Below are 15,562 nucleotides of genomic sequence, written 5' to 3' on the forward strand. Positions count from 1 at the left end.
AACAAAATTCTCCTTGGGGAAGTATTTGAAGTTATTTTCATGTAATTGTTATAGAAATCCACATGGCTATGATTGTTCATTATTCTGCATGAATAAGCACTACCTGTGCTGACTAAATGGACTGGGACCAGTGGAAATAACACAAGGTGTCTGGTCACCTGAGAGCATTCTGAATATGACCACTCTTCCCCAGGAGATGTAATGAAGTGATATGCATCAGAGTCAAAGGAGCCAGACAGGGGAAAAGCAGAACATAGACTGTCAGCGACTGAAATCACAGAAGAGCCTCTATTGGCAGTGAGGCAGTCTCAGAGTTTTAAATAAAGTTCGAGAGGCTCCTGAGAGCTATTACTTATTGCAGTCTAAAGCTCTCTATCCTAACTTAGCATTCCACTTAGAATGACTTGGATTTAACTGCATCTGATAAGGCTAAGTAGAGGATAAATGTGGAGCCTTTCAGGCAGGAGTAGCTGAAAGGCCAAACACTGTCATGTTAGGATCCCACCCATTTTAATATAAATAAAAAGACTCACCTGCAGACAAAAGATCACTCTCCCCATAGGGTTTGCCATTCTACTTTTAGAGAAAAAATTAATTATCTGTAATTTTTATTCCTATGGAATCGTTTCTTACTAGGTAACACTGCTCAGTGGCACCTATCTTTTCTGATTTGAAATCATAATTTTATCAAATACCAACTTTCACACATCTTTTTTCTTAGTGTGATAACCTGTGAAATGAGGAAAACTATTCATGGGGAAGTGACTTAACCAGTCAAAATCAAGAAATAAGCATGGATTTAAATCCAAAAATTTGATTCAGTCATCCCTCAATACATCTTTGACATCCATGCTCCACTAGTTTGTCCCCAATAGGATGACGGACAGTTGTGCTCTTTCTTAAGGGAATTTCAAACAAAAGGAATGTCAAGCATCAATAAGTTAATATATTAGATACACAGAGGCCCATTTAGTTTTTCTGAGCACTTCTGAAATCTCACTATCCAAAAAGTTTACTATGAAATTAGGACAATCACAAAAGTCTTTATAAATTATTTGATTACTATGACCTATGAATATTTATTAAAAGAAGTATGCCTCAGCAATGGGAAGCCCATATATGCTAGTGAAGAGGGTAGAAGATGAACAAGCTGTTTTCCTTTCCTTTCTCACTCTCTTACTCCTCCTGTACACCAGTAAGACCTTTTTTGGTGTTCAGTTTGTTTATTTCTCTTCCTCAACATCTTCTAAGACAAAGGAAAGAGTCACTATAGACAATTAGCTGCTATTTGCAACGTGTCTTTATTTATGAGATAATGCTAATTTTAAAATGCACCTAAGTCTATGGCCCTCAATTTCTTGGCAAGGACACAGAGATGGTCATTCATTTTCCTAAGGTCACCCTGATATTCTTTAATAGAATTGGGCCTTTAACACTTGAACTTCTGTTTAAATTATACTGATCCTTTCCCATGACATCTAAAACAAGAAACTGATCTTATGAAAAACACTGCATTCAACCAAACAAAAATGCACTTATGGAAATATTTTATGTGTTCAACAAATAGCAGGCTTGGGAAAAGACAATAAAAAAGTTTATAGTATTTTTGGGATGCAAGCTGGTGCAGCCACTCTGGAAAACAGTATGGAGGTTACTCAAAAGACTAAAAATAGAATTACCCTACAACCCACAAATTGCACTACTAGGTATTTATCCAAGGGATACAGGTGTGCTGTTTTGAAGGGACACATGCACCCCCATGTTTATAGCAGCACTATCAACAATAGCCAAAGTATGGAAAGAACCCAAATGTCCATCGATGGATGAATGGATAAAGAAGATGTAGTATATATATACAATGGAGTATTACTTGGCAATCAAAAAGAATGAAATCTTGCCATTTGCAACTACGTGGATGGAACTGGAGGGTAAGATGCTAAGTGAAATTAATCAGTCAGAAAGACAAAAATCATATGACTTCACTCATATGAAGAATTTAAGAGATAAAACAGATGAACATAAGGGAAGGGAAACAAAAATAATATAAAAACAGGGAGGGGGACAAAACAGAAGAGACTCATAAATATGGAGAACAAACTGAGGGTTACTGGAGGGTTTGTGGGAGGGGGGGATGGACTAAATGGGTAAGGGGAATTAAGGAATATACTCTTGAAATCATTGTTTCACTATATGCCAACTAATTTGGATGTAAATTTTAAAAAATAAAAAATAAAATTAAAAAAAACTTTATTTTATTTGTTATCACATATCAGGTATCATCTTAAAAGTTTTATGTTTACTATACAATTTTTAGTCATCAAAGCAAACCTATTAGATGAAGATATACATTTTACAGAAGAGAAAAGCTGAGGCTTGGAGAGGATTTCCTAAACCTGACAGTTTGCAAAGATTATGCTTTCAGCCAGTAAGCTATAGGCAGTTGGTAACTGGGAAGTGAAAGTCATAGAAAGCTGGGCCATGAGAGATCAGCTTCAAGGCAGAGATCCTATTCATCTTTGCAGTAACTAGTTAGTTTTGAGTGATCAGCACAGAAATGACAACAGGCAGCAAGCATACAGTTGTTACTATGTCTAAGATAAGAGGAGAGCTGGTCAGGGAAGGAGGGACTTATTTGACATTGCTGTTTTATTTATTTTATGTTATAGCCAATCTGGTTAGAGTATACTAGGTAAACCCAAGAAGAGAACACTAATTTTAAGAATAAATGTGGGGTACCCAGTTACTCAGTGGGTTGAGCATCTGACTCCTGATTTTGGCTCAGGTGATAATCTCATGGTCTGTGAGATCAAGGCCCATGTCTGGTTCTGTACTATGTGGAGCCTGCTTGGGATTCTCGCTCTCTCTCTCTGCCCCTCCCTTGCTTGGGCTCTCTTTCTCAAAATAAATACATAAATCTTAAAAAATTTTAATAAAAAAGAGAAGTAAGAAATGCAACATTCTCTAAACAAGATGCAGTGTTTAATAGCAATGGTCACTGAGATACTCAATTACAAGTTCCACTAAAAGTGTTGGAATGCACAAACCAAAAATATGGTGGTCCCAACCCCTGACCCTCTCCTTTTCTTGCCACATGAGTTATTTTATTTAAAAACTCAAAGAAAAAAAAACAGTTGGAATGGAGTTAAAATATAGACATAGGAGCAAATGACTTGCCCTTTTAACATAAAGTTTGGATATGCAAATGAGAAAAAGATGAAAGATACTGATAAAGTTGGGAGGGATGCATCCTAAAGGGCCAACAATGACAATGGTGGATGTAAATACAGAAAAAGACAAACTAATCATGGCAGGTGAGGGAACAAGCGTGGTTGCAAACAACAATTTTAGATTACGGTCAATTTGTCAATCCAATATGTTTATGGTATTTTGTGACCCAAAGTCACAATATGTTTTTACATTTGTTTAACTTAATAATAGGGATGCTAATATTTGACAAGAAAAAACCTTATATATCATGGGGCATTTATGATTATGTAGTCATAACAATGAATATAAAGTTGGAGGACATCTATTTATTAAGTGTTAATTATGAGTCAAAAATATTTTTCCTTTTTATGCCATTTTCTATACAATTACTATGGTAATTTCTCACATAACTACCTATACCTTGGTAAATCAAACCACCTTTCAAAAAATTCAAATACAATCCCACAGCTTAAAGTATTAGGGACAGGTTTCTCCAGACACAGAGGGAAAAAAAAACACATAAAATGGGAGGAAACTAACACTTTAGAAATTCTTACACATGTAATCTCATTTTATCACAACCAAATAAAATAATAATACTATTCCCATTTTGCAATGGGAAAACTTACTGACAGTGAAAACTTACAGGCAGAAAAACAATGTCTCAATATACATTGGCATAGAAATGTAACCTCTGTCCATCAGATCATAAATCTCAAGCTCTTAACAATATTCTATACCATTAAGTAGAGAGGAGAATGGGCTCTGGGTGCTTCTGGATATGGTCTTGCCCATGAAACACATTCTCCCATAGAAAATGGTTGCACAGAGGACGATACCAAGGTGACTTTGTCCAAGTGGCTGATTCAGCTTATTGAGAACTCTCACCTCACATACACATAAAGTAAAATACATTTAAGGGATTAACTGGACACATGGCAGCTGAGTGTTTAACAGGGTTTTTCTTTTAAATTTACAGTACAATCTACCTTGATTTCTAAGCTCTTTTTTATAAAAAAAAATTTTAGAGTAATATCTAATTATTTGACTTATTAATTAATTGCAATTAAATATTATATCTGTTGAGCAGGCACTATTCAGTTCTAGTATATGTTTACCACATAACTCATAAAGCCAGTACAGACATGAAAGTGAACAGAAAATACTGAATTACCACATTGTGCAATCTACATGCTAACATGAGCACCCAGAAATTCCTGCCAGTGCTATGTATGTGATTTATTAGTTTATACTCCCTCATTTATAAAAATTCAGCATTTGGAATCATTACATTTTGGAGGTAGAGAGAACCTGAAATTATTAGTCTAACTCTCTTCATTTTTGAGATATGGAAATAAGCCTGGGACAATTAAATAAAGCCTTCCACAGATGAACAGAATCAAATGATGATAATTTAGTATGTAATGTAGATCACTGTTATAATGAATTTTATACAACCAGAAAATAAAAGTTAATACCATAAGAACTTGGAACTTAAAAATACTAATGAGTTATGGGGTCTTTTGTCATTATGTTATATGCTATGTACTTCCATTTATAAATATCACTATTGAATATTTTAACTCTCTATAGTTCACAAAACTAAGCTTAGCTTTACTATTACATAAGTAATCTTGAAAAGCCTCAAGTTGCAAACAGAATAATTTGGTTAAGATTTATCCAAGTATTGGGCACCTGGGTGGCTCAGTCAGTTAAGCGTCTGACTCTTGTTTTGGCTCAGGTCATGATCTCTTGTTTCATGGGATGGATCGAGCCCCGTGTCAGACTCTGTGCTGACAGCAAGGATCCTGCCTGGGATTCTCTCTCTCCCTCTCTTGCTGCCCACTCTCTCTCCCAAAAATAAATAACCATTTAAAAAAATGAATTGTGAAAGTATTGACTGTCAAACATGTGGATAAATTATAACAGCAAAATAGCTCCAAAGAATAAATATACAAGCGCTAAATCTGAAATAGCAATTTTATTTTGATATCCACATGCACAATTTGAACAATTTTGAGAAGACATCTTATACACAGGAAGTGTGTCTTTTCTGTCACCAGGAGGATTCCACGGGCAGGAGGCTACTCTGGGTTTAACAGTGGGAACAGATGTGCTGGCTGGGATGATTGACTCCCCATTTTTTGTGTGCCTTTCCCCTTCCCCCTCCAGGCTGGTCAGTCAGGTGTGAACCTGGGCCCTCTTACCTGGCCCAACTATGGCCAGGAGCAATGTGAGCAAAGAATTTTTCAATCCATCATCCAGGGAAATGAGAGAATGCCACCCTCTACAGGGCCCTCCTGTCAGCAGTCAGGATCCCAGTGGAGTCCATTAGTCACAGGGAGTTGCCCATTGAAACCACTGTGGGAAGGGGACCTAACAGAGAAGTGTAGACAGAACTCAGAGACAGGTGGCTGTTACAAAAGAAAGCCATCCCTGGGCCCACATGCCCTGCCATGTGACCTTGGATAAGGTCCCATAACTCTGTGTGCCTTGTTTCTCATTTGCAAAATGGGGTAACAGGAGCGCTCACCTTATGTGGTTGTGAAGAGGGCTTAATGAGTCATTCCACACACAAATTTATGACTATCACCAAAATTCTAGCTACATTTTAAACATGAAGAGGACAGTTTCAAAAGTTTGGATTTTAAATGTTTCTAGAGAAGAAAAGGGCAATCCTGTGAATTATACGAAAGTATAACCCTCCCCCAACTAACAGAGCCAACTGGACAGATTCTCTAGTTGAATCTTCCATTAAGAAAGGATCCACTTTTGGAGAAAGGGAGATTGTGAAAAGATTTAGATGATAGATTCCCAAGGCACAGGTCACAATGTACCAAGCCTGGAAGAGAAGGAAACATGGTCAATGACATGCTTTTACCATGTGTCACCCTGAACCAATCTCTTGTTTTAACATTCCAGTAACTCTTGACCTTGTTTTCCCTGAATTTAAAGGCCTACAACTTACTCTAGTATTGAGGTTATAACAAGCAACAAAGTGTAGCAAACATCAGAGCTGACAGTTTATCTCAAATTACTTTGTCAGTCTTGACAGTGAACAAGACTGGACCCAAATAGCAAACGTCTCCATTTGTCCAGTGAGCTTCACATAATACCTGAAACCACCACCTCCCCATCAGGAATGTAGCAGAAAAGGAGAATTTTCTCAAAACCATATGCCTGGATGGGGCTGCACCACAGGGCAGGTATGGCCTGGACACTGAGGAACCCTGGTATACACACCTGGTCCCGAAGCCCTGCCTTAGCTTTGGCCATCTGAGCCAGAGTACAGGATCTGAGCCATTGCTTGAGATACATTGGCTGGGGTGCGTGGGTGGCTCAGTCAGCTAAGCATCTGACTCTTGGTTTTCAGCTCAGGTCATGATCTCACGATTTGTAAGTTCAAGCCCCACGTCGGGCTCAGTGCTGACAGCCTGGAGCCTGCTTGGGATTCTCTGTCTCCCTATCCCCGGCTCGCTCAAAATAAATAAGCTTAAAAAAATTAAAATAAAAAAGATACACTGGCTGATATTCCTTCTGGGTGGGCCCCTCACATCACCACGTACTTTGTCAGGACTTCTAATATTATTTGCTAAGAAGAAATCCAGAACTGGAAAATCAGGAAATCGAGAAGAGCCAAACCCTCCTGAGGGCATGCAGAGAAATGGGGACACCCGCACAACATCTACATACAACACACAGTTACAACTAAACTCATTTTTTAAAAGCAGCAAGTTTATCCAATTAGAATTAGAATGCATTTCATTATCCATTTTAAAGGACTAAAACTTTTCAGACAAAGGAGATAAAATCTTTCTGCCTTAAAATTTTTCAAGTCAGAAAACTACAAACTACATGTGACAAATTGGTTTAATGTTGACCTAGCTTCATGTTCCAGGGCCAGGCCTGACGGGCATAAATTCGCTTTAGAAGACAGTAAAATGAAGCTGTGTGAGGCACCCCCTTCATCCCTTCCTGCATTCCCTAAATCAAGTTTTCTAGGTCATTCTTTCCATTAGAGAATAGACCAAGTTCTGATATATATCCAATAAAAAAATTAAACACTCTAAAAATAATTACAGTAAATCCAATATTAACTTTAGATATCCTGTACAAATCAAGTCCTGCCAATAAACTAAAGAATGACCTCCTAGCCCTCCCACTGAACAATGTTAGGTTTACTTGCAGAAATGCATGCATAAGAACATGTATCTACATTCAGTTTATGTAAGCATTTCCCACAGTACTGGACACATCACAGCTCCCAGTAAGCAAATGTGTCAGCTTATAGACTCATCCAGCATCCTGGGAAATATCTGGAAGAAAGGCATTTGCTTTTGCAAATGTTTTTGCATTTCCCAGCTCCATAGAAGAAAAAGCTGTGCATAAGCTCTTCAACCTGCCTACCTCTGGACATATGGAAACATTAAATAACCTCCACCCAAGGTCTACAGAGAATTCACTTCTAGGAACTAAACAGGCACTGAGAATAAATGCACACCAAAGGAGACATCTAAGGACATCACCTGAGCTGAAGGAAAGCCATTCAAAAAAAAAAAAAAAAAAAAAAGCCATGTGGAGAATGACAAGATATTGCCAAAACTTCAGTTAAACAATCAGCAGTGAAATTTGAAACTATTGGTATGACAAATCCTGTTTCAGACCTGTTGACTTAGATTCACTTGCGCAACCGTAATTGGCCCAAAACAGGAAATAAGTGTAATGTATATATACTGCTCTAACCTCTTTTTCTCCACCTTCCTTCTTCCTACAGATAAAGCAGATGTTTCAGCCAGCTCTGAGAATCAGCAGTAAGTAATGTATTTATTTTAAGGTGAACATTTTATGATGCAAATACATTGATGCTTTTTCAGTGGCAAATCATATATTGTAAAAGAATCTATGATTTTTCAAAACTTAATCACTTTTATTGAGAGTAATGGGCTTAATTTTTATACTCTTTCTTAAGCTGAGAAAATACTATGTAGCTCTATTATTCCAAAAGCACTTTTAGTGAATTTAATATTTAAATTAAATTTTACTTTTCATTCTAAAATAGGTAATATAATTTCCACGTTTATGACTTTTGGAAACAATTATACCAGAACTTCCTTTCAAGGAAAAATGAATAAAGAGATATGTGTCACATACTTCCATATTAATAATTTCACTCATATCCACATATATAGCTATGTCATTGATACAGACTATATTAAAGTAAGGATCAGAAGCTATTGCTAATAATTTTAAATCTATCAAAACAAAATTATAGCACTGACATAGAGATAAAAAAAAATATCCTGAATGATTATTAGCATAACATACAATTTCCCTCGTGAAATTCCCTCAAATCAAAAAGAAAACAAAAGACTTATAAGTTTTCTGATCAAAAGTTAATCTACATAAGCAAATATAGTATCTGCTCTGTATATTTTATATAAGAAAGCAGTTTCAACAAAGAACTTTTTCTGGCAAATAAGAAATGGTACCTAATCACAACATTCAAGGAGTTATTTACCCTGCAGAGCTAAGATTTTATTTGCAAAAATATTTTATTAATGTTCTCCTCTATGGCTAAACTGCCATCCAGGGAGTTTAGGAAGGATTTATACTGTTGCCAGAGAAGATCCGGTGTTGCATCTTTTATCAATTAAAACCAAAATCTACACCTGCTTCTGTGTGACTCACCTTCTGGAGGAGCATCAAAGGAAATTAAACCGATGACAAGTTGCAAATGCAGGAACTACTCTATAATGATGTGTCGTGAGGTCATTTGGAACTCCTGAATAGAGCTCAGGCTTGTAAGAGGAAGAGGCAAATTAGGAGGAAGGGTGTCAGACCTCTAAAGTAATGTCTAAATCAGATAGTGCTAATAATTCCAGTGATGCTGTTTAGTAAATTCAAGTAAGGGAAAGGAAAAAATGTGGAAAAGAAAAAAAAAACTTGCTTTTGGGAACTGTCAAGGCAGCTACTATTATTTAGGTATCTTTGCAGATTTCCTAGATGATGATGTCTAGAAGTTTGGCAAACTTTGTACGGTGTCATAGGCTGCTTTCTGTAGTGCAGACAAGTGGCTGAGATAAAGAAAGTGACCAGAATGAAGATTAAATGTGACATCTAAAGTTCAAAAAGATTGCATAATATACTTTCCTGTGCTGTGAATGGTATGCAGATGTGTCTGTACCCACAAAGCACACATTATACATACGTGTGTTGATGCTTTTAATGACATTTTTTCTGGTCTAAATGTTTGAAACGTTTTCATCCCCTCCTTTCAGGAGCTAGGGCTTTGAGGCCAAACTGTCTGCACTTACCCTCCGGTTCTTTTGCATGCAAGCATATGGCATTTCATTATTAAATCTCTGATCCTGGGACTGAAGATCTGTAAACTAGGGTATTGAGTCATGTAATCTACTATCTAGACTGTTAGGAGTTTTAACGGGCCCATAAAGAGTGGCACAGTGCTTCACACAAAACACAGGTCACCATATAATGGCATGATCATATAGTTCACTTAAGGCAAAGGGATATGGTCCTGAAAACATGCATGTAAAACATTTCATCTATTTATAAATTTAATCCTTCTGTATTTCCTTTCATAGGTAATGATTAATAAGGATCCGGTTTTTTTGCTTCTTTAAAATTTTCCCCATATAGCAAGGTAATTTCCCCAAAGTCACATGCTAGATAATCTGTTCTTCCTCTAATGCTTTCCTATGCTACCTTGTTTTGTCTGTCTCTTAAATTTTCTATTCACTTTCATTGGCCCATTTTTCTCTTCCTAATACAACATCCAAATTTTGTCAAAACAAGTTTGGAGCCTATTTTAATAACTAATATGAAAAGATTACCAAATTAATTCTTCTTATTAAAAAGTATATTCAGTTATTCATAGGCCAATTCTAATGAATTTTTACTAGGATTACAAAGAATTTTCATATTAATTTAATTAGGATTGATAACTTTATTATATTAACACATCCCATAATAGAATGAAAATCTCTTAACTTATGCATATCTTCTTTTGTGTCCTTTACTAGAGTTTAAAAGTAGTCTCCAAACATTTTTTTTCTAATTCTTGGTTATATCGTAAATAAGCTTTATATTTTTTGTACTATTTTTTTTAAATTTATTTATTTATTTTGAGGTGAGAGAGAACACGAGCAGGGGAGGGGCAGGTAGAGAGTGAGATAGAGAATTCCAAGCCAGCTCCACACTGTCAGTGAAGAGCCCCATGTGGGACTTGGTCTCATGAACTGTGAGACCATGGCCTAAACCAAAGCTGGACACTTAATGGACTGAGCCACCCAGGAGCCCCTATTTTTCATGCTATGAGTTGTATGTTTCTTTTTAATCTTATTTTCTAGTTGAGTGTTGCTAGTTTATGGCAATGGTATTTTTTATAGATTGACTATTACATCTTACAAACTTTTCATTATGGTGCCTTCTCCAGATAATTGGCCATATCATTTAAAAATAATACTAATATTACCTCTTCCTTTCAAGACTTACAAATATGTACTTTTTTTCTTATGACTTTGATAAGGACCTCTCTAATATGATGTTGAACAATACCAATGACATTAGTCATTCCTTTTTTGTTGTTGTTGTTCTCAATATTAAATGAATGCACCTAGAGTTTCTCCAATAACTACAATATTTGCTAGAGATATTTAGCAATATTTCCATTACCAAATTAATAATCTCTCGTCTTCTTTGTTCTTATTTTTAACTATAACTAGGGGTTGAATTTAATAACATATTTTGCCACATGATTTTTCTTTAGTCCATTAATGTGATGAATTTGACCAATATATTTTCTAATTTTGAATTATTCTTACAGTCCTGGTATAAAACTTACTTGATCATGGATTTTTTTGAAATTTGTTTTTATTTGAGTATAGTTGATACACAATGTTATATTAGTCTCAGATGTACAGCTTAATGATTTGACAAGATTATATATTATATTATGTTTACCTCAAGTATAAGCTACCATGTGTCCCATTACATCACTCTTACAGTATCACTGACTATTTTCCTTATGCTTTGCTTTTTATTCCCGTGACTTACTCATTCTGTAACAAGAGACCTGTATTTCCCTCTCCCCTTCACCCATTTTGCCCCCTCTGCATCCCTTCCCTTTGGCAACCATCAGTTTGTTCTCTATATTTATAGTTCTGATTTTGCTGTTTGTTTCTTCTTCTTCGTCTTCTTCTTTTAAATTCCATTTATGAGTAGACTGTCTCCCTCAGTCTGACTTATTTCACTTAGTATAGTACTGTCTAGATGCATCCATGTTGTCTCAAATGGCACCAGATTTTCTCACTATATCGTTTCTTCCATCATTCCTCCAGAGTTCATGTCAGGGTGATAATACGAAGCCTGCCTATTTTTACAGCCTAACTAGAATAGAAGCCTAAATGCTTACTTTATTTATTCATTCATTCATTCATTCATACATACATACATAATTTTATTTTATTTTAAAAAATTTTTGTAATTGTCTTGAGAGAGAGAGAGTGCATGTGTGAATGGGGGAGGGACAGAGAAAGAAGGAGACCGAATCCCAAGCAGGCTCTGCACTGTCAGCTCAGAGCCCAATGCAGGGCTCCAACTCACAAACCGTGAGACTGTGACCTGAGTTGAAGTCAGACACTTAATCTACTGAGCCACCCAATTGACCCTATACATAATTTTAGGGAGAAATAGAATGCCAGTGGGGGAGAGGTGCATAGAAAGAGAGAGCTAGAGAGAGAGAGAGAGAGAGAGAGAGAGAGAGAGAGAGAGAGAGAATCCTAAGCAGGCTCCAGGCTCCATGCTCAGCAAGAAGCCTGATACAGGGCTCAATCCCACATGACCTGAGCCAAAATCAAGAGTCAGACGCTCAATCTACTGAGCCACGCAGGCACCCTGAAAGCTTGCTTGTTAAATCAACCCTTTTATGAATTCTTCTCTTAGGAACTAAACAAATTCTCCCTAGTGTCTAATTTGAAAATCCTTATTTCCATAAAATGGACTTTTAAGGCAAGGTATGGCTATATAATTTTTGTAAGTTTATGTTTTCATTAATTAGTAAGCAGTGATATCATGTCATTAGAGAAAACAACTTATTTTTTTCAAGTGAGTATTTCAAACTTAGGGGTGCTCCTAACACCAATGTAAAGAAGAAGCTATATGCTATAATTTAATTATGTATATAAATTTATGCTTTAGAAAGACACAATTTGCTCCACTGCATATAGTTAGCAGTAAATCATCAACACTTGGATTTGTAAATCTTTGAATCCCTTTGACTTTTCCCTAGTCACACTCTTGAGAAATTACTAATCTCTTGAAAAGGAAAATTATGAATGGCAGAGCAGAAAACTGTATAAGAAGAGAGACTTGGTGACTTGCATGTAGCAAAATAACTCTTTTGAGGGCAACGATTTAGAAAGAATCTAAAGTTTGTTCCCAAGGAAATAGTCGAGGAGATATATCATGACGCACATTTAAAAATTGTCTATATGCAAGTGAATAACAAGAAGACTCTATTACTTTCCTAATTTTTTTAAAAATCTTTGCTTACTTTTGAGAGAAAGAGAGAGACAGAGTGTGAGCAGGGGAGGGGCAGGGAGAGAGGGAGACACAGATTCTTGAAGCAGGTTCCAGGCTTTAAACTGATAGCATAGAGCCCAAAGCATGGCTGAAACTCACAGATAGTGAAATCATGACCTGAGCCAAAGTCAGAGGCTTAACTGACTGAGCCACCTAGGCACCCCTCCTAATTCTTTCTAATGTTTTCTGTATGACTCTACCAAATGGAAATGCAAATAAAACGTATCCTATCTGCACCTGCTATTTAGGGAGGCCCCTGGGGGCAAGAGGTGAGGTGGAGCTAAATGCATTGGTCTTACAATATATCTGAATATCTGAATACAAAACATCTGAAATATTTATTTCCAGAGCCTTGCTCTATGCTAGATTCTTCCCTTTCCTTCTCCAAAAGTCCCAAAATGGGTCTAGGCAAAAGACAATAAAACTTTACCTTTCACTTTTGCACACATGGGAAAGTCCAACCAGCTCACACTGCGGGCATTAGAATTATGGGCTCCCCTAACAATATGCTAAGACAGGGCTGGCAAGAATCCTGTCCTTTTTCCTTGACCGTGCTCAACAATATCTAGCATGCTATCATGGATAGAATTGGAATAACTGATTGCCATTGACTTGGAAAAAAAAGGGAGGGTCTATTTTCCTCTTTTGCTTTCAAATTTTCTAGGAGGCCCACCTGAGGCCATGACAAAGGGATGTGCATGGCCCAAGGACACTAGTGTAAGAGTGAGTCCCCTGGAGACTTTGTAAGCTTCTGCAGCTCCCTCTCTGACCAAATACAGAGTGAACCATCTTTTGCCATAGCTACTCACAATGTAGATATGGGGGGGGGGGGGGGGAAGTCAAATGTAAAGAAATTGAGAGAAAATAGAATATTAATATAAATCAGAAAAACTGAATAAAATACAAATTGACTGGGTGGGCTTTAAATGTTCCCATCCAGAGACAAGATCGGTGTTTTTGGAGTTAGCCTGTGAGTTTCTTTGGAAAGAACTTAGAAATGTTCACATTCTTGAAGGATATGGTTAAAATTCAGGTTAAGAATTAACATGACCAAAGACATAACGGGCATATGATCAAAGGATAATGAGGTATAAACAAGGAACCCCTCATAAGGAGAGTTATGAGAAAAAGATTATCTAATGAATAATGTACCTACCAGGTTGGGTTCCCCAGGTAATGGTAACAAAATCTGAGACACAGGAGGTCAAAAAATACATTTGGGATCAATTCCCTATGAAGGGAGGGAAGGGAAGCAAGATTGCTCCAAGATAGAGGTCAAACTGTGGTGTAGTCTAATCGGAGGCTTCAGCCAATCAATTGAAGTGCCAACAAGCTGAGAGATTTCTGCTGGGTACACCTCCACCTGAGGGCACAGGCATCCTTTACTCTAACATTACTTATCTCCCTATTAACAAGAACCATATGAAGTGATGCTATGTCACCATAGTCCAACTTGAAAAAGATTTTCAATTTCATATAACTAGTTACAACAGGATTAATGACAATAAACCCCAGACTTCTTAACATCTATAGTGCACCCTTTCCATTATCACAATACCAGGTGCCAACTTTAGGTGTTCAGGTTTGTTCAATAGGGACCAGGTATCTCCGAGAAATGAACAATGTTTTTTTGGACACTAAGTTTATGTATTTGCTTTATACAGAATTTAAGTTAATTTTTCTTCCATAATCTTTCTTTTCTATCTTCAAATTTTCATTTTATTCTCCTACCTCTTCCTCTGTTCCACCTAATAATTACAGTATAAGCAAAATCAACTTTTTCTTACTTCTGTAAGTGATATTTTAATGGGATAAAAGAGTTTACATTTCCAAAAATCTGTAGGAACACCTGCATAATTTGTATCCCTCATAGAACTCTCTTGCAGGAATATGCTGCTAATTTTGTGATTTTCATTCTAATTCTCTCCCTTCCTGTTCTAATTATTTAAAAAATATTATTAAATAAATACTTCATTAAATAAAAAATACTTCATTAAAATGCCAACAAACTTCTCCATTATTTTAACAAAGTTACATATCTAAAGCTTATCATAATGAGGCATATTTTCAACACGAGATGCATATCCTAAGAAAATTACTTGAGCTCTTTAAGTTTTAGGAGTTTTATTTCACATTTGAGGGACAATAGTAGAGGATTAACTTGTTAATATTGTGTATTTTTTTTCTAATCTTTTCAAATGTGTTTAGTAATCTACCAGCTATTTAACAGCCAGGAAAAGCTTTGTAGTAATGCACGAATATTTTTTGTCAAGGCAGAAGATTCATTAAATGCTTTCATTCTTACCAGGAACCCCAGGCCTCCAAAAAGTATAATACAGTTTAGTGGGAAATAGATATTGAGGCTAAAAGAAATCTTGGGTTCTGTCCCAGCTACACTCCAAATGGCAATGGTGCTGTTGGGAGGTCACTTACACTTCTGTGCCTCTGTTCTCTTACATGATTGTCATAATGCCTAAACTGTTAGCTACACCAGGTTGCAAAAGAAAAACAACTAATAGGCTTGACAAAGTCAGACACACTTTCCAAAGAGTTAATAATCTTCTTCTTTTTCTACTTACAGTAATTACAGTAACACAGACTTATTATAGAAAATGCAAAAAAGAATGTCTCACCACGTGAAGATAAACTAATTCTCTTGTATTTCTGTTTGTCATTTGTTCTTTGTCTGATAATTATTTTGTGGGAGAAGGGGATGAGATCCTATTTCTGTTACTTCAGGAGAGTAATAATGTAA

At 36.4% G+C, this 15,562-nt stretch overlaps 1 protein-coding gene and 1 long non-coding RNA gene across 2 annotated transcripts in view; one reads left to right on the top strand and one right to left on the bottom strand.

Annotated features, from left to right (window-relative positions):
• Positions 1–15,562, bottom strand: part of LOC106981615 (uncharacterized) — a 62,542-nt gene that overhangs the window by 20,642 nt on the left and 26,338 nt on the right. The gene's annotated exons all lie outside the window — the stretch shown is intronic.
• LOC106973988 (cysteine-rich secretory protein 2-like) overlaps positions 1–15,562 on the top strand; it is a 49,608-nt gene that overhangs the window by 15,126 nt on the left and 18,920 nt on the right. Inside the window, exon 2 of the mRNA XM_015071152.3 lies at positions 7,982–8,018. Within this exon, the coding sequence (XP_014926638.1) occupies positions 7,991–8,018 (28 nt within the window). The 5' untranslated portion in view covers positions 7,982–7,990. The remainder of the gene's footprint in view (positions 1–7,981; positions 8,019–15,562) is intronic.

The sequence above is a fragment of the Acinonyx jubatus genome, chromosome B2 (assembly GCF_027475565.1).
Source record: "Acinonyx jubatus isolate Ajub_Pintada_27869175 chromosome B2, VMU_Ajub_asm_v1.0, whole genome shotgun sequence".
NCBI classification, from domain to species: domain Eukaryota; kingdom Metazoa; phylum Chordata; class Mammalia; order Carnivora; family Felidae; genus Acinonyx; species Acinonyx jubatus.